Source organism: Rhinolophus sinicus, chromosome 8, assembly GCF_057876585.1.
Source record: "Rhinolophus sinicus isolate RSI-liver-muscle chromosome 8, RSI-T2T, whole genome shotgun sequence".
In the NCBI taxonomy this organism is placed as follows: Eukaryota; Metazoa; Chordata; class Mammalia; order Chiroptera; family Rhinolophidae; genus Rhinolophus; species Rhinolophus sinicus.
The window spans coordinates 39,473,912-39,499,687 of record NC_142508.1 but is presented as its reverse complement, the minus strand read 5'-3'; the positions used below and the strand labels follow the sequence as shown (position 1 = coordinate 39,499,687).

Below are 25,776 nucleotides of genomic sequence, written 5' to 3'. Positions count from 1 at the left end.
TCCTCACCTTCCCCTCAGCATGGCGCCCAAAAAAGACAGAGCGAGAGCGAGGGAGAGCGGGCGAGCGCCGCGAGGGGGGGGAAACGCATGAGGCCAGGAGAGAAAGCAAGCGAGAAAGAGCGAGCGAGAGACACCCACCGACCCCGCCCTTCCTCCTCCTCCTCCTCCTCCGCGGCCCGGCCCAACATGGCGGCCGCCCCCCTTCCTCCTCCTCCTCTTCCTCCCCCCGGGGACGCTGCCCCGGCCGGGCCGGGGGCCTGACCTGTCGTCAGGGAGCGGGAGGCGGTGGTGGAGGAGGTGCGGGGTGGCCGGGCAGGCGTCGGGGGAACACGGAGGAGGCGAAGGCGTTGATGGCGGCGGCGGCGATGGCGGCGGCGGCGACTCTGATGGCGGCGGCGGGGGGGTCCCGGGCGCGGCCTCCATAGTTCCTTTGGGGGGGAGGGGATGTTAATGCACGAAAAAGGACTGCTTGGGCGTGGCGGGAGGGGCACACTTCAGCTCTGATGGCTCCTGATAGGAATGAGTATATATTTTTTTCGGTTTCGGAATCACCTCTGTGCCGACCTCCGCGTAGGCCGCGCGGCCTAGGCCTCGGCGGGCCTCTCGCCGCCTGCTTTCTCCGCAGCCCGCCCCGGGGGTCACTCGCTCACGGGCGCAGGGCCCTCATCGGGGCGAGAGCCCCCCCACACGCACCCCCGCGGGCCCGGGAGTGAGAGACCCGGGGGACACAGACACTGGTGGCTGGTTGGGTGTAATTAGCGCGGGCCGCGCGCGATGGAGCAAGCAAGAGGGAAGGGGGAAGAGGAGAGCGAGCGAGGGGGGTTTAAAAAAAAAAGGATTTTAGGGAGAGAGAAACGGGCGGCGGAGACCGGCCGACTGTCTGTCTGTCTGCCCGCCCTGGGCGCCCCGGCTGCCCGGTCCCCGCCGCAGTCAGAAATTCACACAAAATGGCGGCGCGGCCCGGACGGGCTGGGAAGCTGAGGCGGGAGGAAGGGCGAGGTGGGAGGGGGAACTGGGAGGCGGAGGCCGCGTCACGTGGAGAGGGGCACTGACCACTCGCCCGAAGGGCGGCGGAAAGACTCGAAGGGAGAAATGAGGCCGGGGAAAGCGGAAAATGCCGAAAGGAGCTGAGCAGGAGACGGGGAAGGGCGGAAAGAGCCGAAGATGGTGCTGGGGATGAGGCTAGAGGAAAAACGGGAGGTCCCAAGGAGCCGGAAATAGCCGAAGTGGATCGGCACTGGGAAACAAGGCACTGAGGTGATACGGAAAGATCCGAAGGTGGCAGGAGGCGGAAACAGCCGAATGAGGCCGCGCCGGGGTAATGGGATTTAGAAGGAAGAAGCCGAAAGGCAGGCTAGGAAGGGAGATTAATTAACGGAGTAAACTATTTTGAGGAATTCGCCCGAGAGCAAGCGGGAGGAACCGAAAATTACTAGCTTGAGGGAAGGCGGAAAGAATCGAAAGTTTTAGGTGGGAGAATGGGAGGGAAGAAATTCGGGCTACGGAGAGAAAAAAATAACCTAAAGCCGGAGGCACGTGTGCTGGAGTTGTAGGCTTCCGGAGAATGGGAGGATGGAGCGGAGTAGAGCAGACCCGGAGATGATGTCATTAGAGATCTCGGTCGATGACGTCATCACTGGGCGGTGCAGGAAGGGCGGGCCTTGGTAGTGCTTTGGTGGAGTTTTAAGAACCTGGTGTGTAGTAGGTGAAGGCTCTCAAATGCTGAACTTGGGAACGCTGACCGGCTTCAAACAGTACAAGAACGTAAAATCCTTGACCCTCACAAGTATACTCAGGGGAGGTACTATTCCCATTTAATGGATAGGCTGAACCTCGGTACTTAAGTAATTGGCTCAAGAATTAACCATAAGCAGCACAGCGAAATCTTTAATAAGAACTGGCATTCCTAGGGGTAGTCCATGGACCTCTGCTAAACCTCAATAGGAGGCATGCACCCTGAGTTTTATAAAAAGTCATGACCTCTTGTTCTGAAAATTAGCTCTTGGCTTATTCATTGGTCCTATGAAGACCTAATGACTGGCCACAGAATCCCAGGTGATGGTGTATTATTAGACAACACACCAAGTGATGAAGTGGGCAGGCCCAGCATAACTTCATCATCACTTGGAAATAGTATCTTGGTACTGAAATCAAACAGGTAGTGGGACATCCAATGTCCCACTTCCCAGCCACTGGTGGCAGACTAATTCCAATGGATCCAATTTGCTTTCATTGGAATAAGCATTTATTGAGAATTGGTGTTATTTTTTTTTTCTGCCCTCATCTGTCCTATTTCTGTCAGCATTACCATCCCTGGACTTTATTTACTATCTGTTTTCACCGTATAATTTTTTAAAAGTTAAAAACAAGACCATCACACAAAAACATTGTGAGTATGCATCAAAGATGTTATTTAACACATTAATGAGAGAACAAGCAGAAAAATAAAGCTGGTTCAAGGGAGGGCCTTGAGAGCCCGGCATGCATAGACAATGGGAAACGAATGCTGGAATTAGGTTGGGAAGTTTGATACAAAACTGGTCAGTGTCTCAGGCCTGTGTTTTCTGCCACACAAAAATCATTTGAGACTTGAGAATCTTCCATAACTTTACCAAGTCTATATACCCTAATCAACAATTACATAGTAAGTCAGACAAAGTAACAACTAGATGTCAGAAAGTCTTGGTAGACGTTATGCTAGTATGGCACTGAAAAAGCATGGAGAAATATTCTTGTCTGCTGGGATTTGCTAGTCTTTTCATTTCCCTCATTACCTGAAAGCAGGTGCTCTCTAGGCTTGTGGAATGGACTGTTGAAGCTTCAGAGATGGCGCCAGCTGAAAACCACACCTGGAAAGGACAGGGTGCTGTCCTCCTAGATGTGGTCTATATTGTCAACCAGTGTTGTTTTGTCCATAGCTGGAATACACGGAGTTCAGAAATCAATGTATGGAAGGACATCTTTCACAATTACACATAATGACCCACTTAGAGTAATTTTCCTTTCTATTCCCATAATCCTGCTCTACTAGCTCTTGGTATGTTAAACACAACTTTTTTAGACAATTTTCTTATGAGCATGTGTCAACATTTTATTATAGTCATGGCATATGAAAGGAAAAAAGGTCTCTTGTGGGCCAATTAAAAGATTTGCTCTTGGTAGGGACATTTTATTTGACAAGAAAAAAATTCTGAGATGTCCTAAATTAAATTAAGCAGGCTGGAAGTTGGAAGGAAGACATAAGAGAGGTTAATCAGTTAACAACTGCAGGGCAAAAACCAACAAAAGACTGCTTACATTCCTGAATGTACTAATATACATTGAAACTTTGAATTAACCTCCAGGTAGCTATTTCTGAGATTATCTAGAGAGAGAATAGCCAAGACAGCTGGTGTCAGCCAGTTGGAGAATTGCTTGGTGTGGGAGTAAAGTGACCAGAAGAGAGAAGACACACAGGAGTTCTCTGAGAACTACTTTGGAAAATAGACTGGCCATGTCAAATACAGCTGAATATATGCCTCCACTATGATTCAACAATTGCCCCACAGAAATGCAAACCAAAAGCTGTGAACAAGAATGTTCATAGCGGCACTATTTGAAATAGCCCCTAACTGGGAACTACCTAAATGCTCACCAATAGAAGAAAGACAAGTAAATTGTAGTATAGGCACCACTTCTAAGAACCCCTGGATCACTGAATTAGAAGACCCAAATGGCAGAGTCCTTTGTACTACGTCTTGTACCAGCTAGAAAACCTCTTCTTGCACGGGGCCCCAGCAGCCTTAGAGCTTTCTTTGCTGATGAGTGAGAGCAAGTCTCCCAACTATGATCCAAGTTGCCTCCAAAATTCCAAGAGAGCCACCAAACATTGTGGTTTGTGTTTGTTTTTTGTTTTGTTTTGTTTTGTTTTTTTAGCGTGTTGGGCTGGGGTGGTTTAGGTGCAAGTTTCAGCAACTTACCCTTTATATTGGAAAGAAAAAAAATGCCAACATACCTCTTCCTCTGGATCTCCAAAATGTCTTTGAGCTGGCAGGTCCTTGTATTTTTCTGACCGGGAACCTTCTGTAATACCCATAAGTCTGACCAATGGTTCCATAGTGCCTGTTTCTTTCTACTCTTGGAACGTTCTTAATCTGGCAAAGGACTTTATTTTTATAGTTCCTGGGATGGCTCTAAGGTGGCTTCTTTGTGCCATGGATGAACAGTCCTTCACAGAAAAGACACTCTTCAGAGTGTGGAAGAAAAACCAGCTGCTGACTCCAACCTCTGGAAACCCCTGGGGAAAAAAGGAGACCGTTGGCCAAAGAGAGGTATTATGGTGTTTTGGATCCTGCTGACTACCAACCCAATAACGATTTCCCCTTTCTTCCTTGCTAATTTAACCCTGTTTTTATTGGGAAGATGGGAAATAAAGTCCAGGCTCGGAGATGATCTTTGATTGGTCTATCTGGTTCTTAAGAGGTGATGTCGCCCCCTAGAGGACACTATTGAAATTATTGAGGGAAATTAATTTTGGTTGTCAACTGATTCTCAAGGAGACAGTATTGCTCCCTTGGGGGCATTTTGGAAATTTGAGGGGAGCTTTTTGGGCATTACAATAATGAGTGAGCTGTTACTGGCACTAAAGGACAGGGACAATGGATGATATAAAGTCCTGCAACCTGACATTGGTATTGAAGGATCACCTAACGAACGAAGTTAATGTTAGTTCTTAAATAATGGAAAGAACTATTTATAGTAAGTTATATTAAGCTGTAATGCTGAATTTTTCCAATTCTTTTGGAATTGTGAGCATGGAAGAGTCACAGTAGACTCTTGCGAATTTACAAGGTGTATATCACTACTTTCGTATGATGAAAATATTTTGGAATAGATAGAGGCGGCGGTTGCACAACATGGTGAATGTACTAAATGCCACTGAATTGTTCACTTTGAAATGATTAATTTCATGTTACATGAATTTCACCTCAACGAAAAATGTTTAAAAACATATATACCCCCCAACTTGAGAATATTTTCCCTGTAAGTTTTGTAAAAGTATAAGGGGGAAGAAAGAAAGGGAACACTTTAGATGTTTAATGAGTCTAGAAGTGCAGGAGAAAATAATTTATAGAGCAGTTAGCTTTATTTTCAGGGCTCTTTTTCACAAAGTGATCATTTTACAAGAGTTACTGCATACTCACAGGTAATGGCTGCGGTCACTCCCTAACCAATTACAAATGACTACGTGCCAAGGATCTTCAGGGTCACTTTCAAGATCAGTCTGTTAACTAATAAATCATTTAACACCATGGATCTATTTTAACTCTTCAAAATAGTTTGACTCCTCTTATTTTTCTTTTTATAATTCCTGTACATTTCATTTTAATAATACAAAGTAACTCAGCAAAAGTGTTTATTTCCAAAGTCTTATCTAAAAGATACTTGATATAGCTCTCTACTGCCTGGTCATTCCATGATTTCTAAACATCTTTCCCCCACAGAGAGGTTATTTGATCCTGTTACTGGCCTTTTCCCCTGAAATCAGAAAGTGTCACAGCATAGTGCAACAGCTTTGGATTCAGAACTTTAAAATTAGGGTTTAAAACAACTTTTTATCGTGGAATATTTGAACATATACAAAAATAGAGGAAGGAGTAAAATGAACCCTCATGTACCTATCACATCACCCAACTTCAGTGATTATAAACTCATAGCCAGGCTCAGTTCCTTACTCCCACCCACTGACCACCCCCCAATTCTGTTAGATTGAATCCAAATCCCCGAGTTATCCCATCTAGCTAGCTAGCTCCCCACATATACACTCATACCTTTATTAGGTTAAATAGTGTTTCCCTCCCTGCAAATTCATGGCCTTCCTAGAACCTCAGAATGTGACCTTACATGGAAATAGGACCATTGAAGATATAACTAATTAAATTAGACGAAGTCACACTGAAGTAGGGTGGACCCTTAATCCAATATGGCATCATAAGAAGGACCCATCCTAATAATTTCATCTTAATTTGACCTTCCAAGTAAGGTCACATTCATAGGTAGCAGGGATTAGGACTTGAACACATTTTTTGGGAGGACACAGTTCTTCTACCCATAACACCTTTTATAGGTGAAAAAGCCATCAATTTATAATTAAATATTTTAGATTTATTATAGGTATTATAATTTTACTAAAACCTATTAGTTTTATCACTTGATTCCCTTAAGTTCCTACTCTAACCAGTGTCTACAGAATGACTTAGAAAGTGTGATTACAAGTTGTACAGAGCCATAAGAAATATTCAGAGCTTAGTCGGATGTCTTAAATAGCCCTAAGAGTTAAATGGTCCGAACAAGAAAAGACTAGAATGAGCAGCACACAGATCTTTGTTCTATGGTTCTCCCCCGACTGCATTTTAGAATCATCTAGGGAGCATTTTGTAAAAATCTGAATGTCTCAGCTCCACCCAGACCAATTAATCAGAGTCTCTGGAGGAGGGACCAGGCCACCATATTTGCTGAAAAGCTCTCTAGGTAATTCTAATCTTCAGGTGGGATTGAGAACCAGTGACTTGGTTAATGGTGAGCAGTCACCTCGGTGCAGCTAATTAATTATGTAATCCTTAAACCCAGGAGCCTGATCTACTAAATGACTGCTCTCCACCCCTTTTAAGTTACAAAGTTTCACTTTGGGCAGCTGTTCTAATTAGATGTTGTTGAAAAACTAACTGCCCCATGGGTAAATAAATACCTAGGAGAACTGCATGCAGGGTCTCAAAGAGACACTGGTATACCCATCTTCATAGCAGCATTATTCATCATAGTCAAAAAGCAGAAGCAACCCAAGTGTCTTATCCATAGATGAGTGGATAAACAAAATGTGGTATATACTTACAATGGAATATATTCAGCCTTAAAGAGGAAGGCAATTCTGACACATGCTACACGTGGATGAAACTTGTGGACATTTTGGTAAGTGAAATAAGCCAGTCACAAAACTACAAATATTATATGATTTCACTTATGTAAAATATCTAGAATAGGCAATCTCATAGAAACAGAAGTAGAATGGTGGTTGCCAGGGGCTGGATGGAGAGAGAAAAGGGAAGTTGTTTTCTTTTTTGTTTTGTTTTTTTCAATAATGGGTAAGATAGTACATTTTATGTTATGCGTATTTTACCACAATTTAAAAAATGCTCTGAAATTTAGTGGCTTGAAGCAGCAACAATCATTTCATTTTTTTTCTTATTATCTTTTGAAATTTTCATTAAATTTATTGGGGGAACGTTGGTTAATAACATTACGTACATTTTGGATGTATAACTTTATAACATGACATCTCTATACTGTATTGTGTACTTACTACCTGAAGAGTAGTCTCCTTCTATCACCATATATTTGACCCCCTCATTTCATTGTCTTTAACAGTTTCTGTGGGTCAGGAAGGCTTGGCTGGCTGATTCTGGCCTGGGACTTCTGTGGTTGCAGACCACGTGGCTAGAAATGGAATAGTGGAAGGTTTGAAAGCTGGGGGCTGAGTTGGCATCTCTTTGTCTTAGTGTAATTTCAGGGCTTCTCCGTGTGGTTTCTGCTCATGGGTTGGGCTTCCTCTCAACCTGCAGCCTCAGGGTAAGGGACTGCTTATCTGATTTATCAGGGCTCAAACTCAAGTGTTCCCATGCACAGGGTGGAAGTGACCTCCCCTTTCTTGATTTAGCTTGGCAGTAAAGCAATGTCCCTTCTGGCACATTCTATTGGTCAGTCACCAAAGCCAGAATGGTTTCAAGGGAAATGAACATCCCTCAATGGGAGCAGTGTCAAAGGGATGTTGCAAAAAGCGCACGTAGGGGTGGCCAGATGGCTCAGTTGGTTAGAGAAGAGCTGTGCTCTTAACAACAAAGTTGCCAGTTGGATCCCCACATGGGCCACTGTGAGCTGCAGGCCCTCACAACTGGATTGAAACAATTACTTGACTTGGAGCTAATGGGTCCTGGAAAAACATACTTAAACAAATAAAAGTGTTTTTTTTTTTTTTTAAAGAGCATGTAGGTTGAGAGACACTGTTGTAGCCATCTTTGCAAAATGCAATCAACCATAGCCATGGTCAAAATAATTTAGTAAATCCCCTGGTTGCCATAATTATTTCCTTAGTTGGCATCATTTTACCCTGGGAATATTTGGAGTTAAATATAGAAATGTTCATGTGACTCAAACCTCTGGAATTAATGTTTTAGTTTAAGGAATTTGTGCATATTTGGCTTTTTATATGGTGGAAATGCTTAAGAGAATCTGGCCTACTGGAGTTTCTTGGTGAGATTTGTAGTTCGGAAAACTTCTCCCTGTAATGAATCTGGATAAATGATATATGACTATTCACTGGACTATTTCTTTCGTTTAAGCTTGATCTTCAAGATAAAATTTTCTGATAAAATAAAAATTACCAAACCATTCTTTCTGTCCCTGAACTTCCACCCATGAGGACCCTCATCTCATCCTCTGGAATAAGATAAGGAGTAAGATCACAGTTGAAGGCTGGATTGGGGGTCAGGAAAGCAGTTAGGAAAGGTCTTTTCCTAGGGTGTCAAGTAATTTTGGAAGAAACATTACAAATTTAAAGAGGCATGTATGTGCTTCTCAAACTTACCCATTTCAAAAAGAGCCTCAAATTATTCTATTGTTTTTTTCCCCCTTCTTCCGCCTCCCACCACCCCAGTTCAAGCCCTTGTTTCACAGTCTAGCTGTGTAGGACACAACTTCCTGGCCCATGCTGGTATTATGAACCTTGTGCTCCCCCTGGCTGAGGCAGTTGGTAGGCCGCTCACAGAAACTCTCCTCGGCTGCTGGCCGCTCATGGTGGCTGCCGGCCACTCACGCTGGCCACTGGCCACTGCTGGCAGCACAGGGCAGCCCTCCGGCTGCTCACAGCAGCCCTGCTCCAGGGAGAGGTGTTGTTCACAATCTTAGCTGTAGAGGGCGCAGCTTACTGGCCCATGTGGGAATCGAAACTGCAAAGTGGGTGTTAGGAGCACAGCGCTCCAACCACCTGAGCCACCCCCGGCTGGCCCTCAAATCATTCTAAGCAAAGTGATGCTCATTCTGGAAGAGTTGACTTGTATCTTTAGTTGTCAGGATCCCGAATTTTTTATGTTCTCTATTTACCTCAAAGTGCAGTGGTCACACATTGTAAGTTGTAATTAACAAATAGATTTACATGCTTTTTAAAAAGACCAAAGAACCTTCCTGCCGTCACGTTCAGACCTAGCTGCTCCAACATCCGGGGCACGTCCCATCCTTCCAGCCTGCGACCAGCAACAGAGCAAAAAAAGTACATATTTTCTTGCCCCGTACACACCTTGAGGCGAGAAAAAAAAAATTAAATTTGAACCATGAGGGAAATCGTGCACATCCAGGCTGGCCAGTGTGGCAACCAGATTGGTGCTATCAGTGATGAACATGGCATCGACCCCACTGGCACTTACCACAGCGACAGTGACCTGGCCTGGATAGTGACCTGGAGCTGGATAGCATCTCCGTGTATTACAATGAAGCCACAAGTGGAAAATATGTTCCTCGTGCGATCTTGGTGGATCTAGTACCGGGGACCATAGACTCTGTTCGCTCAGGTCCTTTTGGCCAGATCTTCAGACCAGACAACTTTGTTTTTGGTCAATCTGGGGCAGGCAACAATGGGGCCAAAGGCCACTATACAGAGGGGGCCGAGCTGGCTGACACGGTCCTGGCTGTGGTGCGGAAGGACGCTGAGAGCTGTGACTGCCTGCAGGGCTTCCAGCTGACCCATTCACTGGGCGGGGCCACAGGCTCTGGAACAGGCGCGCTGCTCAGCAGCAAGATCCAGGAAGAGTATCCCGACCACATCATCAACACCTTCAGTGTGGTGCCCTCGTCCAAGGTGTCCGACACAGTGGTCGAGCCCTACAACGCCACCCTGTCCGTCCATCAGTTGGTAGAGAATACTGATGAGACCTACTGCATTGATAACGAGGCCCTTTATGACTTCTGCTTCTGCACCCTCAAGCTGACCACACCAACCTATGGAGACCTGAACCACCTTGTCTCAGCCACCATGAGCGGTGTGACCACCTGCCTCCGCTTCCCTGGCCAGCTCAATGCTGACCTCCGCAAGCTTGCAGTCAACATGGTGCCCTTCCCACGCCTCCACTTCTTCATGCCTGGCTTTGCCCCTCTAACCAGCTGTGGAAGCCAGCAGAATTGGGCCCTCACTGTGCCCGAACTCACCCAGCAGGTATTCGATGCCAAGAACATGATGGCTGCCTGTGACCCCCGCCATGGCCGGTACCTCACCGTGGCTGCTGTCTTCTGTGGGCGGATGTCCATGAAGGAGGTGGACGAGCAGATGCTCAACGTGCAGAATGAGAACAGCAGCTACTTCATGGAGTGGATCCCCAACAATGTGAAGATGGCCGTGTGCGACATCTCACCCTGCGGCCTAAAGATGGCGGTCACCTTCATTGGCAACAGCACGGCCATCCAGGAGCTGTTCAAGCACATCTAGGAGCAGTTCACGGCCATGTTCCAGCGCAAGGCCTTCCTGCACTGGTACACGGGCGAGGGCATGGACGAGATGGAGTTCACCGAAGCCGAGAGCAACATGAAAGACCTGGTGACCGAGTACGAGCGGTACCAGGACACCACGGCCGAGGAGGAGTAGGATTTCGGTGAGGAGGCTGAAGAGGAGGCCTAAGGCCAAGCCCTGTCCGTCACTCAGGCGTCTCAGTTCCTTCATTCAGCCTTCTTCCTTAGCTGCCCCTTTATTCTCCCTCAGAATTTGCATTTTCTGCTTCCATCTTTTTTCTTTGGGGGGGGGGGGGTTCTAGAACAGTGCCTGACACATAAATGGGCGCTCAATAAATATTCTCTCTTTCCACTCTGGGAAATCTAGATTCCTTTCATTCTGAGTAATCTTGCATTTCCTTCTGGTGTCCATTCCTCCCATCTGTCCAGTTAATATTTCCCTCTCTGTTTTCAAGACAATTCTCCAAGAAGCTGGATCTCATCCAGATCCTGTTTAGAACCATGTGCTGAAAACCCAGATGGATGACCACCATCCTAAGCCCATGTGGTAGCCAAGGGGAAAGGAAACCACCCTAACTGCAGGAAGAAGACCCTACAGGAAGGGGTAGGGTTTCCCATTCTACAGTAGTTTGGGAGTGGGATCCAGGCTACTAAAGTCCTAGTTTCCAGGTATTTCCCTGCTCCTCTCTCAGCTTTGGGGGAGGTGTTAACAGTATTGTGTCCATTTTCAGTCTCCCTCCAAGCTCCATCCTGAGCTGTTTCCTTTGTAGGGGTCTGCCACACTCTGTCAAGTGGGATCCTTCCCTCTTCCATTTAACCTCCCTCTCACATTGGATCCCTTGCTTTCTCTGGTTGGAAAAGGGGGTTAAGGGGAACGGGACCAACTTTGGTCCCTAAGCCTCCAGACAGGCCCTCCACATCCCCACTTTTTCTTACCCCAAAAAAATACCAGTCTTGCTGTATGTGTGTGGAAAGGTATGTACTATCACCTAAATGTTTGAATCATTCCCCAGAAGGGACAGTACAGGAACCATCTTCTGGCAACATCTCATCTTTTGATATTGCCATTCCCCCCCTACCCCTGGCTTTGTCCTATCCTATACTTCGTATTTTTATTTTGTGTTGAATTTGCTTTTTTTCATATTGAAAAAAAGGGCATTGCCCCAAGAGCCAAAAATAAATGGGAATTGGAAAAAAAAAACACAAAAAACCAAAAACAACAAAAAAGAAAAAAGTAAAACAAAGGAAAAACACAGATCCACTTACATGCAGATTTTTAAAATAAATACTGTAAATATATTTATCTTCCTTATAATTTTCTTAATAACATTTCCTTTTCTTTAGCTTACTTTATTGTAAGAATACATTATATAATACACATAACTTACAAAATATGTGTTAATCAACTGTTCATGTTATCAATTGGGCTTCCAGTCAAAAATAGGCTATTAGTAATGAAGTTTTTGGGGAATCAAGTTATATGTGGATTTTCAACTGGGCCGGGGGTGAGGGGGTTAGTGCTTCTAATCCTCATATTGTTCAAGGGTCAGGTGTATATTTAAATTAAAAAAGAATTCATAATCTGGTTTCTTGATTAATGCCTTTGTCCCCTTCACCACAGCTCAGCCTTCACTTTTCTTCATTCTTCACGTCTCTACTTGTTCATTACCTCCTCTGAGAGATCTTCCCCAACCCCACAGTACAAAATACTCCCCCCAGAGTTTATGTAAGAGACTAAATTCAGAAAGATGGAGAATGTCAGCAAAGAAAGGGAAAGAGAGTCAGGGAGAGAACGAGTTGGGGTCAGGCAAAGGGCTGCGGGAGGAGAGACAGGAGAGGGGAAAGTGTGAGGAGAGAGTTGTGGGGGGAAGAATATTTAGGTTATCCAACGCTACGTAATACGTGATCCCAAAACTTGGTGGCATAAATCAACAGCAATCATTTGTTTTGCTTACAGATCAGCACTTTGAGCAGGGCTTGGCAAGAATGGCTTGTCTCCTCTATCTGGGGTGACTTGACCCTCTGCCAAAGGATCCACTTCTAAGATGACTCATTCCCATAGCCAGCAAGTTGGTGCTGGCTGTTGGCTGCAGCTGTTGACCTGGCTGAGAGTCAGGAGCTTTGGTGCCTTTCCATGTGGACCTCTCCTTGGGCTGTTTTGGCTTCTGCTAGCATGGAGGCTGGGTTAAGAGCAAGTGTCCCAAGAGATAGAAAGTGGAAGCTGTCCGTGAGGTCAGGACTTTGACTATTTTATTCACCACTTTATTTCACAACATCCCCAATGCCAGGTTTGCAGCAGACGCTCCATAAATACATGTTGAATGAATAGCCTCATAAACAACCACTTGGGTATCCTCGTGGGGGCCATAGGCCGCGCCATTTTTTAGTCAGGATTGGCTGGAGTCTCCGTCACGTGACTAGCAGTCACTGGCCCGCCTTTGAGCCCGGGGCGGTCCACTTGGTCTGTCCGAGGATCCACGGGCTGGCTGGCCCGCGGAGGAGCTACTGCGCAGTCGCGGTCCCTGGCGCAGGCGCAGACGCTGCTGGCGGCGGTTGGAGAGGAGCGGGCCGGCGGGCGGTTGGCGTGAGCACAACCGGAGCGCAGGCAGTGAGAGCCGGCGCCATGGTGGAGAAGGAGGAGACAGGCGGCGGTATCAGCGAGGAGGAGGCGGCGCAGTATGACCGGCAGATTCGTCTCTGGGGATTGGAGGCCCAGAAACGGTCAGGGCCGGTGCGGCTTGTGGGGCTGAGGGTCTAGAGCGGTCGTCTGGCCTGAGGCGTTAGCCGCCCTCAGGGAGCGAGAGGGTCTAATTTGAAGAGAGGAGGCGGGAATGCTGTACCGGGGGGTGGTAGCCCACCTGCGAGGACTGGAAGGGTTGCTTTGGGATGTTTCTAGAAGGTGTTGCAAGCGGGGACGTCCCAGGGTGGTGAGAGGGCCGTTCGGAGTGATTGGAGGCCTGTGAGAGGGGGCTGGGTGGGGGAGTCCTAAGGGATCAGGAGGATTCAAACTCGGGGACTCGGAAGCCCGAATGGGGTGATGGTGGGGTTCAGGTTGGGGTGGGGGTTAGGGAATAGGAAGGGCCAGGAAAACCTGGAAGGGATGAAGCGGGGCGGGAGGGCGGGGGCGTAGTTCATTCATTCCTAGAAGGTGGGGACCTGTTCTCTGCTGGATGCTGGGGAGACTGCCGAACCGAACGTGAGCTTACTGTCTCGTAGCTTCTGAGCGGTGGGTGGGCCAATCGGAAAGAATGAGGGTTTTGAGGAGTTTGGTGGCAAGTTATTTCTAGTGGGAGTCTTGAGAGGCTTGGAGAGTCTCGGGCGGATGGAGATGCTTTAAGAGGTTGCTGTGTCCAGGTATGGGGGTGTGTCCAGAGAGGACAGGGTTGGCATACCTGGCGCATTGAGGAGTAGTTATCCAAGGGGATGAGGTCTTTTAAAGAGGTGATTGGTTTGATCAAATATTTATCGAGCACCTGTCTCAAGCGTTGTTTTAGGCGCAGCATATATCCCTGAACTAAACAGACTCCTTACTACACATGGAACTTACATTCTGGTGTTGGAGGCAAACATAAATAATATGTTAAGTAATGCAAGTGAAAGGGAGAAAAAGCAGGATAAGAGGGTCAAGAAAGGATGGTGAAGTGGAGAACTATTGTGATATCGGGTGGCAGGGCAGGCCTCTGAAGAGGTAACACTGTGTCTCCAACCTGTATGAGAGGAAAAAGCCATCCAGAAGAAAGTCTGCAGTAGAGAACAGCACGTGTAAAATCCGGGAGGCCAGCGCATACTTGGGAAATTGCAGGAACAGGGTGGCTGGAACCAAATGAGTTGAGGAGTAGTTTTTTTTCTTTTTTATTCTAAGTGTGCTGGAAAACCTGTTGGAGAGTTTTGAGTAGGAGTAACATGATCTGATTTGTGTTTTAAAAGGATCATTTGCTGTGTGGAGAATAGGTTGAAGTGGACAGAAGTGGAAAGAAAGATTCCGATTAGGGCACTACTGCAGTAATTACTGCAATAATCCACTTGAGACATAAGCAATGGGGTTTGGAGCTCTAGAGAAGGGATCAAATATATATTCTGGATATATTTTGAAGGTAGAGGGGACAGGATTTGCTGAAGGAGTCTGTGTGGGGTATGAAAAGGGGAACTCAAGGATGACTAAGACTGGGCCTGAAGACATAGGTGGCCTTGATTGATTTTAGGGGCTGCTGTTTGAAGGACGGGAGTGTTTAGGACTCCTAAATGTACTAGAAAGGTTGATCCAAGGAATTGGGGATAGCAGGTCGTTTTGTTTGTGGTGGGGTAAAGTTGGTGAGGGTTAAATAGGAATGTGATAAAGGACCTGTCAGAGGGATAGGTATGATTCATCTGAGGAGCAATAAGGAAAGGATGGGGGCTTCTGAGGAATAGATGACGTAAGGGGCAAATCAAAGTCAGGGTATGGAATTCTGGGGAGGCCGGAGTTAGTTACTCTGAGGTAGTGGAGATGTACTGAACTCCGAGAACCTGAAAAAGATTGGCCGAGGATCCTGGAAGGGAAGGAAAGGGTTATCTATAACTTGGAATCTATATTTGTAGACAATCTGACTGAGTTTCAGTGTTCCCATGTCCATTTTTCAACTGAGTCTCACAACAGCTCTCTGGAGTAGGAAGGGCAGTGATTTCCTCCCCTGTATACACAGGAAGGAGGTTCCACAAAGCAGATTGAAGGTAGAGGGCAGTTCCCTTGCTTCTAAGGGGACTCCAGGTGTGATAGAAGAACTCTGGGGGCTACTAGGGTTCTTTTTGAAATGGGAGGTGGCAGACTGCATTCTGGCTACAGTTTTGCCTCTGATGTTGGACCAATGTCAGAACTGGAAGGGAGAGTAATAATATTAAAAAGGGCCTTCCCAGGGAAACTCATACAAGTCTAGACGTTAAAAACTGGCCTGTATCTCATACAGTGTTTTACATTTTTTGAAATTCCTTGCAAGCTTAAAAATCTAGAGAATTGGGGGCTGCCGGTTAGCTCAGTTGGTTAGAGTGTGGTACTCTTAACAACAACGTTGCCGGTTTGATTCCCACATGGGCCACTGTAAGCTGCGCCCTCCACAACTAGATTGAAACAACTACTTGACTTGGAACTGATGGGTCCTGGAAAAACACTTAAAATAAATAAAAATTTAAAAAAATAAAAAAAATAAAAAAAATCTAGAGAACTGGCCAAATTAGGGACAGTTTGAGCATCAGAAAGAATAAACTCAACTTCCTTTAATGATATTTAATGACTTAGAACCTATGAGGCCAAGGTAATATTCAAACAAAAGAAAAATAAAAACTCGTTTGTCTCTTGGAGCTGATTATTAATAATGTGCCTTCTGATGTGGTGAAATAAGAACTTCAGTGCAGCATCTTTGACGTTTTCCTGCTGAATATCTATCTTTTACTCTAAACATGCTTTTAGAGAACAGAACAAATTAAAGGACACCATTGTGGTACTGATAAGATGTCCAGAATATGAAATTTTACAAGACAACTGCATTAGTTCTATTCCAGAAGTCAGTGTCATGGAAAAAAACAAATGAAGGGACTGTTCTAGATTAAGAGAAAAGAGGTGGAGCCAAATGCAAGATATGAACCTTGACTGGACTCAGGTCCAAGAAGAAAACTTACACAAAAACATCTTTCAGACAATAGGGGAAATTTGAATATTCAGCCCTGTTAGATGATATGTAGGGATTATTTTCTAGATGTGATACTGTAACAGTATGGTTATGAAGGAGAATGTCATATTTTTGGAGATACACACTAAAGGCATGAAATGCCATGGTATAGGTATGTGGGTAAGTCAGTAGGTCAAAATGTTAACTATTTCTACTTTTCTGTATGTTTGAAAGTTTTTGTAATGAGAAGTTCCCCCATCTGTAAGTTTCACATAGAGTTTCTGATTTCTGTCTTTTGAAAAATAGGAAGGTCAGACAACCACACATTACTTGGAGCTAAGTAGAGGCTGCCTCTTTTATGCAGAGCATGGGTTCTCTGCCATTGTCTCCATCAGTTCAGCTTCACGCATTGATATAGTAGGTGTGATAAAAAAACACGGTGAATGTTTAAATATACAAACATTACAGTAAAAGATACATTGCCATTAATCCCCCTCAAAACATACCCCCTCACTTCGAACACACTTATTCCATTGTTCTCGCCACTTTCTGAAGTAGTTCTGGAAGTCTTTTTTCATGAATGTCTTTAGTTGCGCTGTTATGGCTGCCGTGATGTCCTGAATTGATTCAAAACATGTACCTTTCATGGTCATTTTGACTTTGGGGAAGAGCCAGAAGTCACATGGTGCCAGATCCGGTAAATAAGGTGGATGAGGACACACTAATATTTTCATTTGACAGAAATTGCCGTACCAGAAGCGATGCGTGACACAGCATTGTCATGATGGAGGATGAAACCATTTGCCCATTTCTCAGGCTGTTTTCTTGCACATGGTTTCTTAAACACTCTAATAAGTGCTTATAATAATCAGAGTTCACTGTAGTGTTCCTGAGTCCAAACTCAGCTTGCACAATTCTATCAAGGTCAAAAAACACACAGTTAACATCACCTTGATGTTACGAGCAGCAGCATTCACTGGAGGTTTCATCATTTATTGTCATGATGGAGGATGAAACCTCAATGGATCAATTCAGGGCATCGAGGCAGCCACAACAGCACAACTAAAGACACTCATGAAAGAGGACTTCTAGAACTGCTTCAGAAAATGGCAAGAACGATGGGATAAGTGTGTTCAAAGCAAGCGGGAGTCTTTTGAGGGGGATTAATGGCAGTGTGTCTTTTACTGTAATAATTTTTAAAAATTTAAACATTCACTATTTTTTGATCATACCTCATCATTGCCTGGCCCCTGTGAGAATGTGAATTTGCATCTCTTGCTGTGGTGCAGAGCTTGTTTTATGGATGAGTTTCAGAGAAAGGAGCAAACTCTCCTGAGGTCACACACCAAATAAATAGGATTAGGACTGGATTCGTAGTCGCTAACTTCAGGTTCACTGCCATTTCCATGACAGCTCCATTTTCCACCACAGTGGCTCATTCAGTCCAGTTAACATAGAGGCGAGTGTTGAAGTTGGCAGTTGTGTGTGTCCTCAGACTGTGCTTCGGCAGGTTTTACACTGCCTTTCACAGCAAAGGTGTGTCTGATTTTTCTTCCACTCAATAATAATGTATCCCATATCTGAAAGAGGAAGAGTCACTAGAAAGAGGGAAGCAGATTATAAGCTCCATGAGGGTAAGCAGTTTAAAAATGTCCAATAATTAAGATGTGGGTTTTGACTGGTCTCTTCAATTTCCCGTGCTTGCAAGTGTATAGACATTTAGAAATTTGTTGAGTGAATGAAATGATTGTACATTGCAAAGACCTAGGAAGACCAAAAACCTGGGTTCAATTGCCAGCTCTGCTAACTAGCTCTCTGCTCATGGGTGAATCGCACATGCCTTAGGTTCCACATCTGCAAAAAGAAGAGGTAAATGTGAATAAATCTTTCAAGGACTCTTCCAACTCTGAAATTTTGACTTTAGAAAAAAGCTGCTACAAAATCTTCCCTATTAGGCATTCGTTACCCAACACTGCTGGCCGGTCACAAGACTTCAGCGGTTATACAGGCTCATATTTGTCATTAAAGTGACGGAGCATGTACTTGGAGGCCTGTCCTGGTTCGTTTAAGGACCAATTTCTCCTACGTAGTGGTTGGTAGTGGTGAATAGTTGAGTTTGACTCTCAACTCCAGAACTTGTTATTTATTTAACCTTGGATACATTTCTCAGCTTCTCTGTGCTTCAGTTTTCTCATTTATCAAATGGAAATAATAGAATCTCCTTTATAAGATTGTGGAGCACTAAGTGGGATAATGCATGAGTAGTGTCCATTCAGTGAATGAGAGCTACAGTTACTTGACAAGTATAAATCTCCTGCAGTAAAGGAAGGGACACTTCATAGGACGTATCTTGAGATATATAAGCAGATGTCAGGCAGGAGTCGGGGCTCCGGAAGGAGGCAGAGGACGCCGGGAGTTGCAGATTGGCACAAGCAGGTCACAGTGCGGAGCGGTCTGAAATTGTATTTTGGATTCTGACAAAACATTTAAGTAATATAATGAATGGGCAGATGGATGGAATAGTAATGTAGATTTAAATGAAAAGTACTGTACTGTTAAGTGAAGAAGAGACTATTCCTAGGAGAAAGGGGTCAATTCTGCGAAATGCTGATGGCCCCACCGCGTGTCCTGTGGCACAGACCAGAAACCTTGTTCTTTTGTTCATCGCTGTCTCTTATGCCCACATTCAGTCTTTTGGGAAGTCCAGTCGCTCTGCTCCATCTTGATCTCATCTACCTTTCATTTCCTAATCCAAGCCACACCCACCATCTCATTACCTCAGTTTTCCTCATGGGTCTCCTCTGTTCCACTCTTGACTCTATACTCTCCACACAGCAGCTGAACAGATTTAAATGAAAAAATCAGATTACAACAGTCCTGCCTAAGGCTTTTAGTGATTTCCTGGTATATATACTCAGAATAAAATCCAAAGCTTTTGAAATCCATTGCCTTCCGTGACCTTGCCTCCTACGTCTCCCTGCTTCCTCCATTCAAGCTGCTTGAGTCTTTCGGTTCCTCAAATATGCTAAAGCTCTTCGTGGCCTCGGGGGCTTTGTGCTTACCCTACTTGAAATAGTCTTATACCAGATTTTTGCATGACTCACTCTCATACATTAGACTCTCAATAAGGATGGTTTGGGTGTGAATTTGGTAGCTTTAAGGGTTTTTAACCATGAGTGGAATTCATTGACTTAATTTGCAGTGTGTATTGTGAATTCAAAGATTATGACAAAGTTTCTGGGTCCTTCGTTCCCAGAAATTTAAAAGATGTTCATGTGGCAGCAGAAGTCAAAGAGAGGACAGTAAATCACCATATATTTATCTAGCACCTACTGTATGCAAGGCAGCATGGGGGAGACACAGAGGAAAAAATCATAGATCATGGTCAGAACCGAATTCTGATTCTAGCTCTGGCCTCACATTAGCTGTGAGAGCTTGGACACCTTTCCTGAGCCTCAGTTTTTTCCTTTGTCAAGGCAGACATGGATCCTTGTCTGTGGAAACATGATGGCCTACCCCTGGGGTCTGTGGAGCCTGTTGGACTTTTAGGAAGAGAAATTTTATACAACATTTAGGGTGTGTATGGTTTTTTTCTGAGAGAAAAAAATGGTGAAGAACCACAATCAGGGTTTCAATAAGGTACTACTGTGTTTCCTCCAAAATAAGACCTAGCCGGACAGTCAGCTTTAATATGCCTTTTGGAGCAAAATTTAGTATAAGACCCGGTCTTATACTAATTTTTGCTCCAAAAGACGCATTAGAGCTGATTGTCCGGCTAGGTCTTATTTTCAGGGTAACACGGTATGTTATGTACCTAGCAGTGCCTGGCACTTAGTGAGCCCTCTGGATGTAATTACTGCCATTATTGTTACCAGTGGACTATAAACAGTACGTCACAATGTAATTTTACATTTATTGTGATATTGAGAGGCAGTATAACTTTTAAGAGCACATGTTGCCTGAACTGGTATCTGCTTTACCTTTTGGTAGCTGTGTGATCTTTGGCAAGTTTCTTAAGAACTCTGTGCCTTAGTGTATTAGTTTCCTGTTTCTGCTGTAACAGTTGCCACAAATAGTGGTTTAACACAAATTTATTCTCTTACAGTTCTGGAGGTCAGAAGTCTGAAATCAGTTTCATTGGGCTAAAATCAAGGTGTGGAGGCCACACTCCCTGTGGAGGCCACACTCCCTGTGGAGGCGCTAGGGAAGAATGTTTACTGGACTTTTTATTGCCTAGAAACCGCCTGCATTCCTTGTCTCGTGGCTCCTGCCTTCATCTCCAAAGCCAGCAGCATAGCATCTTCAGGTCTCTTCTCTGACCATGGCCCCTGCTTTTGTCATCACATTTGCTTCTCTGACTCGGATCTCTTCTGCCTCCCTCTTTGTAAGGACCCTTTTGATTACTTGGATCCACCAGGGTAATCTCCCCATCTCAAAATCCTTAATCACACCAGCAAAGTTCCTTTTGTTTTGTAAGTTAATTTATTCATAGGTCCCAGGGATTAGGGCATTATTTTTTATCCCACTCAGCTTTCTCATCTGTAAAATGAGAATAATAATAGTACCTGCCTCAGAGAATTTATACATTTAAATTGCTTAGAACAATGCTTGGCATAGAGTAACTGTTTAATAAGTGTTAACTGCCATTATTATCTTACTCTTTTCGATGGCTGCCTAGTTTCCCATAGTATGTGTGTACCAGGGCAGTGTGGCCTCAGAGTCACCATCTTAATAGCTCTGCCTCATTGTTGCCCTTACCTACTAGCTGATCATGTTAGCCACTTTCCAGCTGTGTGACCTTGGTTACTTAACCCCTTTGTACCTGTTTTCTCAGCTGTAAAATAGGAGTAACAAGGGACCAGCTCAAAAGATTGTCATGAGGATTAAATGACAACATACATATAAAGAGTTTGGAACAGTGCTGGGCACATGGTGTTCAGTAAGTGTTAGCTACTGTTACAGACCAGATTTACGTAATTCTGCCGATCTATTAATTCAACCGGTATTTGTGTAGCACTATAATAGATGCCAAGCACAGTCATGGCTGCTAGAGATACAGTGGTTTCTGGAGTTTTTATAACCATCACCCCATATTTTAGGCTGGAGTTTACATTTTAATGGAGGAATGGGCAATGAACTTACAAGCAGGTAGCATAATTCCAGATAGAAGACGGTGTGGACATATTTTGGATTAATGGTGGCCCATGTAGACTGCTCTAAGGAGGTGACAATTGAGCTGAGACCTAAAGGATGGGTCATGTGGAAAAGTTGGGGGAAGAAGCAGAGAGGACAACTAATGGCAAAGTCTGTGGTGGGGGCAAGCATGTGTTTTCTGGGATCAAGGAAGGCCAGCATGGCTGTAGGCAAGTTACCAAGGGACAGTGGGATGAGACGAGCTGGGAGGGGTACACAGGGCCTGGAGTCCAGGGTGGGGAACTTGCTTAGGGAACCACTGAAAGACTTGAGCAGGAGAGTGGCATGATCTGGTTCACATTTTAAAAGATCTCTGCCTGAGGTGGGGACAGTGGAAGCAGGGAGACCAGGTATAAGGTGTTTGTAGTTTTGTAGGCGAGAGATGGTGGTGGCTCTGGCCAGGGTGGTGACGAGGTAGAGGGAAGCAGATGGACGATGCCGCTGTGAATATATTTGTACAGGATTTTTGTGCCCACTTGAATATTTCTATAGGATTGGTTCCTACAAGGGGAATTACTGCACCAGTGTGAGAATAATAGCTGGCATTCGTTAGGTGCTGACTATGTGCCAGATACTATTTTAAGTGCTTGTTATGTCATTGAGCTGTAAGTAAGCTGCAGTCTCAGGGTCCCTAGCACAGTTAAGGGTTAGCAACATACACATGTTCAGTGGTGATGCCAGCTAAATAAAAATCTCACCAGCAGTCCGAGTCTGGAAAGCTCCACAGGCTGTAGGGATCGTGGAGAGGCCACGTGACTCACCGGGCATTTTTATGGGGCGTTGCTCGGAGTTCAGAGGCGAGTGCTCACTTGAGTCTGCCATGATGAGAAAGGACTTGGGAGGAAATGGCGCTCGATTTGGGGTTTGAAGTCTGGAGGAAGGCTTGACTAGGCGGAGAGAGGAAGAGGGGGTGTATTTCAGGTGTGTGGGGTCTTGTGATTTAAAGTCTGCTGGTGGGAAACTGAAGGCACATTTGGGCGTGAGTAATTTGGTGATAGTGGGAGCTAAGGCTGGGAAAGTAAGGGGAGCCTGTACTGAATGGTTTTAAATGCCGGTTTTAGATCTTTTTTTGGTCTCATATATATATATATATATATATATATATATATATATATATATGTGTGTGTGTGTGTGTGTGTGTGTATATATATAATATAGAAATATATATATATGTATATTTTAAAGATTTTATTGGGGAAGGGGAACAGGACTTTATTGAGGAACAGTGTGTACTTCCAGGCCTTTTTTCCAAGTCAAGTTCTTGTCCTTTCAGTCTTAGTTGTGGAGGGTGCAGCTCAGCTCCAGGTCCAGTTGCCTTTGTTAGTTGCAGGGGGCGCAGCCCACCATCCCTTGCAGGAGTCGAACCGGCAACCTTGTGGTTGAGAAGACGCACTCCAACCAACTGAGCCATCCGGGAGCTCAGCGGCAGCTCAGCGCAAGGTGCCGTGTTCAATCTTAGTTTCAGGGGGCAGAGCCCACCATCCCTTGCGGGACTCGAGGAATTGAACTGGCAACCTTGTGGTTGAGCCCACTGGCCCATGTGGGAATCGAACCGGCAGCCTTAGGAGTTAGGAGCACGGAGCTCTAACCGCCTGAGCCACTGGGCCGGTCCTTGTCAGATATTTTTGAAAATTGGAATGAAACCCGTCATTGAGCCATTTTATAATTAAGACAGTGGGGATTGAGAAGTTAAGTTTAAACATGTACTGAGCATTTGTTTATGCCGGGGATTATGCTAGATGGCTTTGCACACACTTTTTACCAGGTTGTCAAAGGGATTAAATGGCATGAAGTCAGAATTGGTGTCCCCATTTTACAAGTGAATAAACTGAAGTTTAGAGCTTGTCCAGGTCACCCAGGTAGGAAGTGGCAGAATCACAATTCAAACCCAGGTCTTCAGGCCTGGAGGGCACGTGAGACGGGCAGTGCCTGTTGCTGAAGGAACACAAGGAGAACAGTGGGTTTGGAGATGAGGAAGCCATTGGGAATGTGTGAAGAAACATATTCCTCGGAGACAGCTGGGCCATTCTAGCTGTGTCCTTGAGGTCAGACAGGCGAAACCCAGTCACGCAGGCTGAAAGGGAACCTGGAACCTGGAATTCCAGGTGCGGCCGTGTCGGGGCCAGGTGAGGGGAGGGCTTGTGGACTCACAGTGATCGCGGACACCTGGAAGGTACAGTGAAGTGCAAGAGTGGTGCTTGACTTGTGATGTCAAAGGTTTGATAGGTACCCTATGTTCTTCTTAGAAACGTTGCTTATTGTATATGCTGCTTCTCAAGGGATTAGAGCTCCTCTGGAAAGACAAACAGCTTTCCTTCCTCCTTTCACTCACTGGTATAATGCCATACGTCTCTAATCAGAGACCTGCTCATTGCTGGCTTCTCTTGTTATTTACCTTGCTTGTATTTTGTACCCTGTTTCCCCGAAAGTAAGACCTAGCCAGACCATCAGCTCTAATGCATCTTTTGGAGCAAAAATTAATATAAGACCCAGTCTTATTTTACTATAAGATCGGGTCTAATATAATATAATACAATACCGGGTCTTATATTGATTTTTGCTCCAAAAGACGCATTAGAGCTGATGGTCCAGCTAAGTCTTATTTTCAGGGAAACACGATAAGCCCTTATCCCAACTTCCTCCTATTCTGGTGAAGTGGAAAGGCTCATGTGTGCTAACCTGTGTTTGGCAGGGGAAGAAAAAAAAGCAGGTATGGAGAAGCTGAGGCCCAGACATATGCCTTTGAGGAAAATATTGTCAATTTTCTCTCCTTGCCCTTTGGTTGTATCAGCAAAGGAAATCCAAAATCTGCTAGCATCAAGAAGCAGCACAGGACTCTATTTTATCAGCCACTTTCTTGTTAAAGATTTCTAGTCTAATGACATGCAAGTGTCCATAATTATTAGAACCATTTTTGGAAAAGTTTCTGCATGTTCTCCCCAATACTGATACTTGTTGAGAATTGACTCATTTCATAAACCAAGAGCAAATTCATTGGCCAGCAGAATTTGAATTTATGTGAGTTTGTTCTTTTCAGTGTGACTAATCATACATTTGCTGCAGAAATATTAATGAGTTTAATTACAGGGTGCCACCTAAGATCTTGATGGGGTTGTTTCGTAATACATGATGTTAACTCTTTTATTCTTTTATTTTAAAAAAATTTTCAATTACAGTTGACATACAATATTATATTAGTTTCAGGTGTACAGTATAGTGATTAGACATTTATATACATTGTAAAGTGATCACCTAGATAAGTCTAGTACCCATATGACACCATATTCCTTATTCCTTTTTCAAATCTGAACGTTTCTGATTCTGAAACACTTCAGGTTCAAGGGATTCCAAGTAAGATACTGTGGACCTGCTTGTATACTGCCTCCCACTGACCTCAGAATTAGGTCCACACTTCTTGGGATAACCCAACCTCTGACCATCTTTTGTTAGCTTCATCTCCTGTCAATTTACAGTTAGATGCTCCAAACATTTCCTAGGTACACCGTCTTGCATGCTGCCACGTTTTTGCTTGTGTGTTATAACCTAAATAGTACCCCTTCCCATCTCTTTTATCTGAATAGTCCAAGCCATCATCCTCTCACCTTAACTGTGACTTTCCCTCCAAACCCCTCTCCCCCCATGGCTTTCTGTCAGGCTTAGAATAAAATCCAGAATCCTTACAATGCCTGTGAGAGTCTTCATGAGGTAGCCCCTGGTTCTGTCTACGCTCTCCTTTTCTATCATTCTTCCCTTTGCTCACGCCCTTCTTCCTGTCCCTGAAACATGCCAAGCACTCCTGCCTCAGGGTTGTTGCACTTGCTGCTTTCTCTACCCAGAATGCTCTTCTCCCAAATATCTTCTCTTCATCCTTTATTTCATTTTGATTTGTGCCCAGTACCTTCTCAGAAAGGCCTTCCTGATGAGTCTGACTAAAATAGCATCCTCCATCAGTCTTGATCTGTATGATGCTTGATTTTCTTAACTTTTTTTTTTCCCCCCAAGTCAAGTTGTCCTTTCAATCTTAGTTGTGGAGGGCGCAGCTCAGCTCCAGGTCCAGTTGCCGTTTTTCTAGTTGCAGGGGGCGGAGCCCACAAGGAGTTGAACCAGCAACCTTGTGGTTGAGAGGACGCGCTCCAACCAACTGAGCCATCCGGGAGCTCAGCGGCAGCTCAGCTCAAGGTGCCGTGTTCAACCTTAGTTGCAGGGGGCACAGCCCACCATCCCTTGCGGGACTCGAGGAGTTGAACCGGCAACCTTGTGGTTGAGAGCCCACTGGCCCATGTGGGAACCGAACCGGTAGCCTTCGGAGTTGGGAGCATGGAGCTCTAACCGCCTGAGCCACCGGGCGGCCCTTTTCTTAACTTTGACATCTTATTTGTTTGTCTCCTTCATGAAGTATAAGCTCTGGAAG

At 45.0% G+C, this 25,776-nt stretch overlaps 2 protein-coding genes and 1 pseudogene across 10 annotated transcripts in view; 2 read left to right on the top strand and 1 right to left on the bottom strand.

Annotated features, from left to right (window-relative positions):
- ZC3H4 (zinc finger CCCH-type containing 4) overlaps window positions 1-1,614 on the bottom strand; it is a 40,176-nt gene extending 38,562 nt beyond the window's left edge. The window contains exons 1-2 of one of the 8 annotated variants that reach the window (XM_074316202.2): window positions 1,521-1,614; window positions 263-428 (exon numbers count right to left, since the gene is read on the bottom strand). In XM_074316202.2, the coding sequence (XP_074172303.2) occupies window positions 263-423 (161 nt within the window). In that variant the 5' untranslated portion in view covers window positions 424-428; window positions 1,521-1,614. The other 7 variants (XM_074316208.2, XM_074316201.2, XM_074316203.2 and 4 more) reach the window with 7 other exon arrangements.
- On the top strand, window positions 1,015-12,737 carry LOC141567728 (tubulin beta chain pseudogene; annotated as a pseudogene). Its single transcript, XR_016021989.1, has 2 exons — window positions 1,015-1,257; window positions 4,159-12,737. The product of XR_016021989.1 is annotated as a tubulin beta chain pseudogene (transcript).
- Window positions 12,738-13,058: 321 nt separating this feature from the next.
- SAE1 (SUMO1 activating enzyme subunit 1) overlaps window positions 13,059-25,776 on the top strand; it is a 66,031-nt gene continuing 53,313 nt past the window's right edge. Inside the window, exon 1 of the mRNA XM_019752593.3 lies at window positions 13,059-13,251. Coding sequence (XP_019608152.1) covers window positions 13,154-13,251 — 98 coding nt within the window. The 5' untranslated portion in view covers window positions 13,059-13,153. The remainder of the gene's footprint in view (window positions 13,252-25,776) is intronic.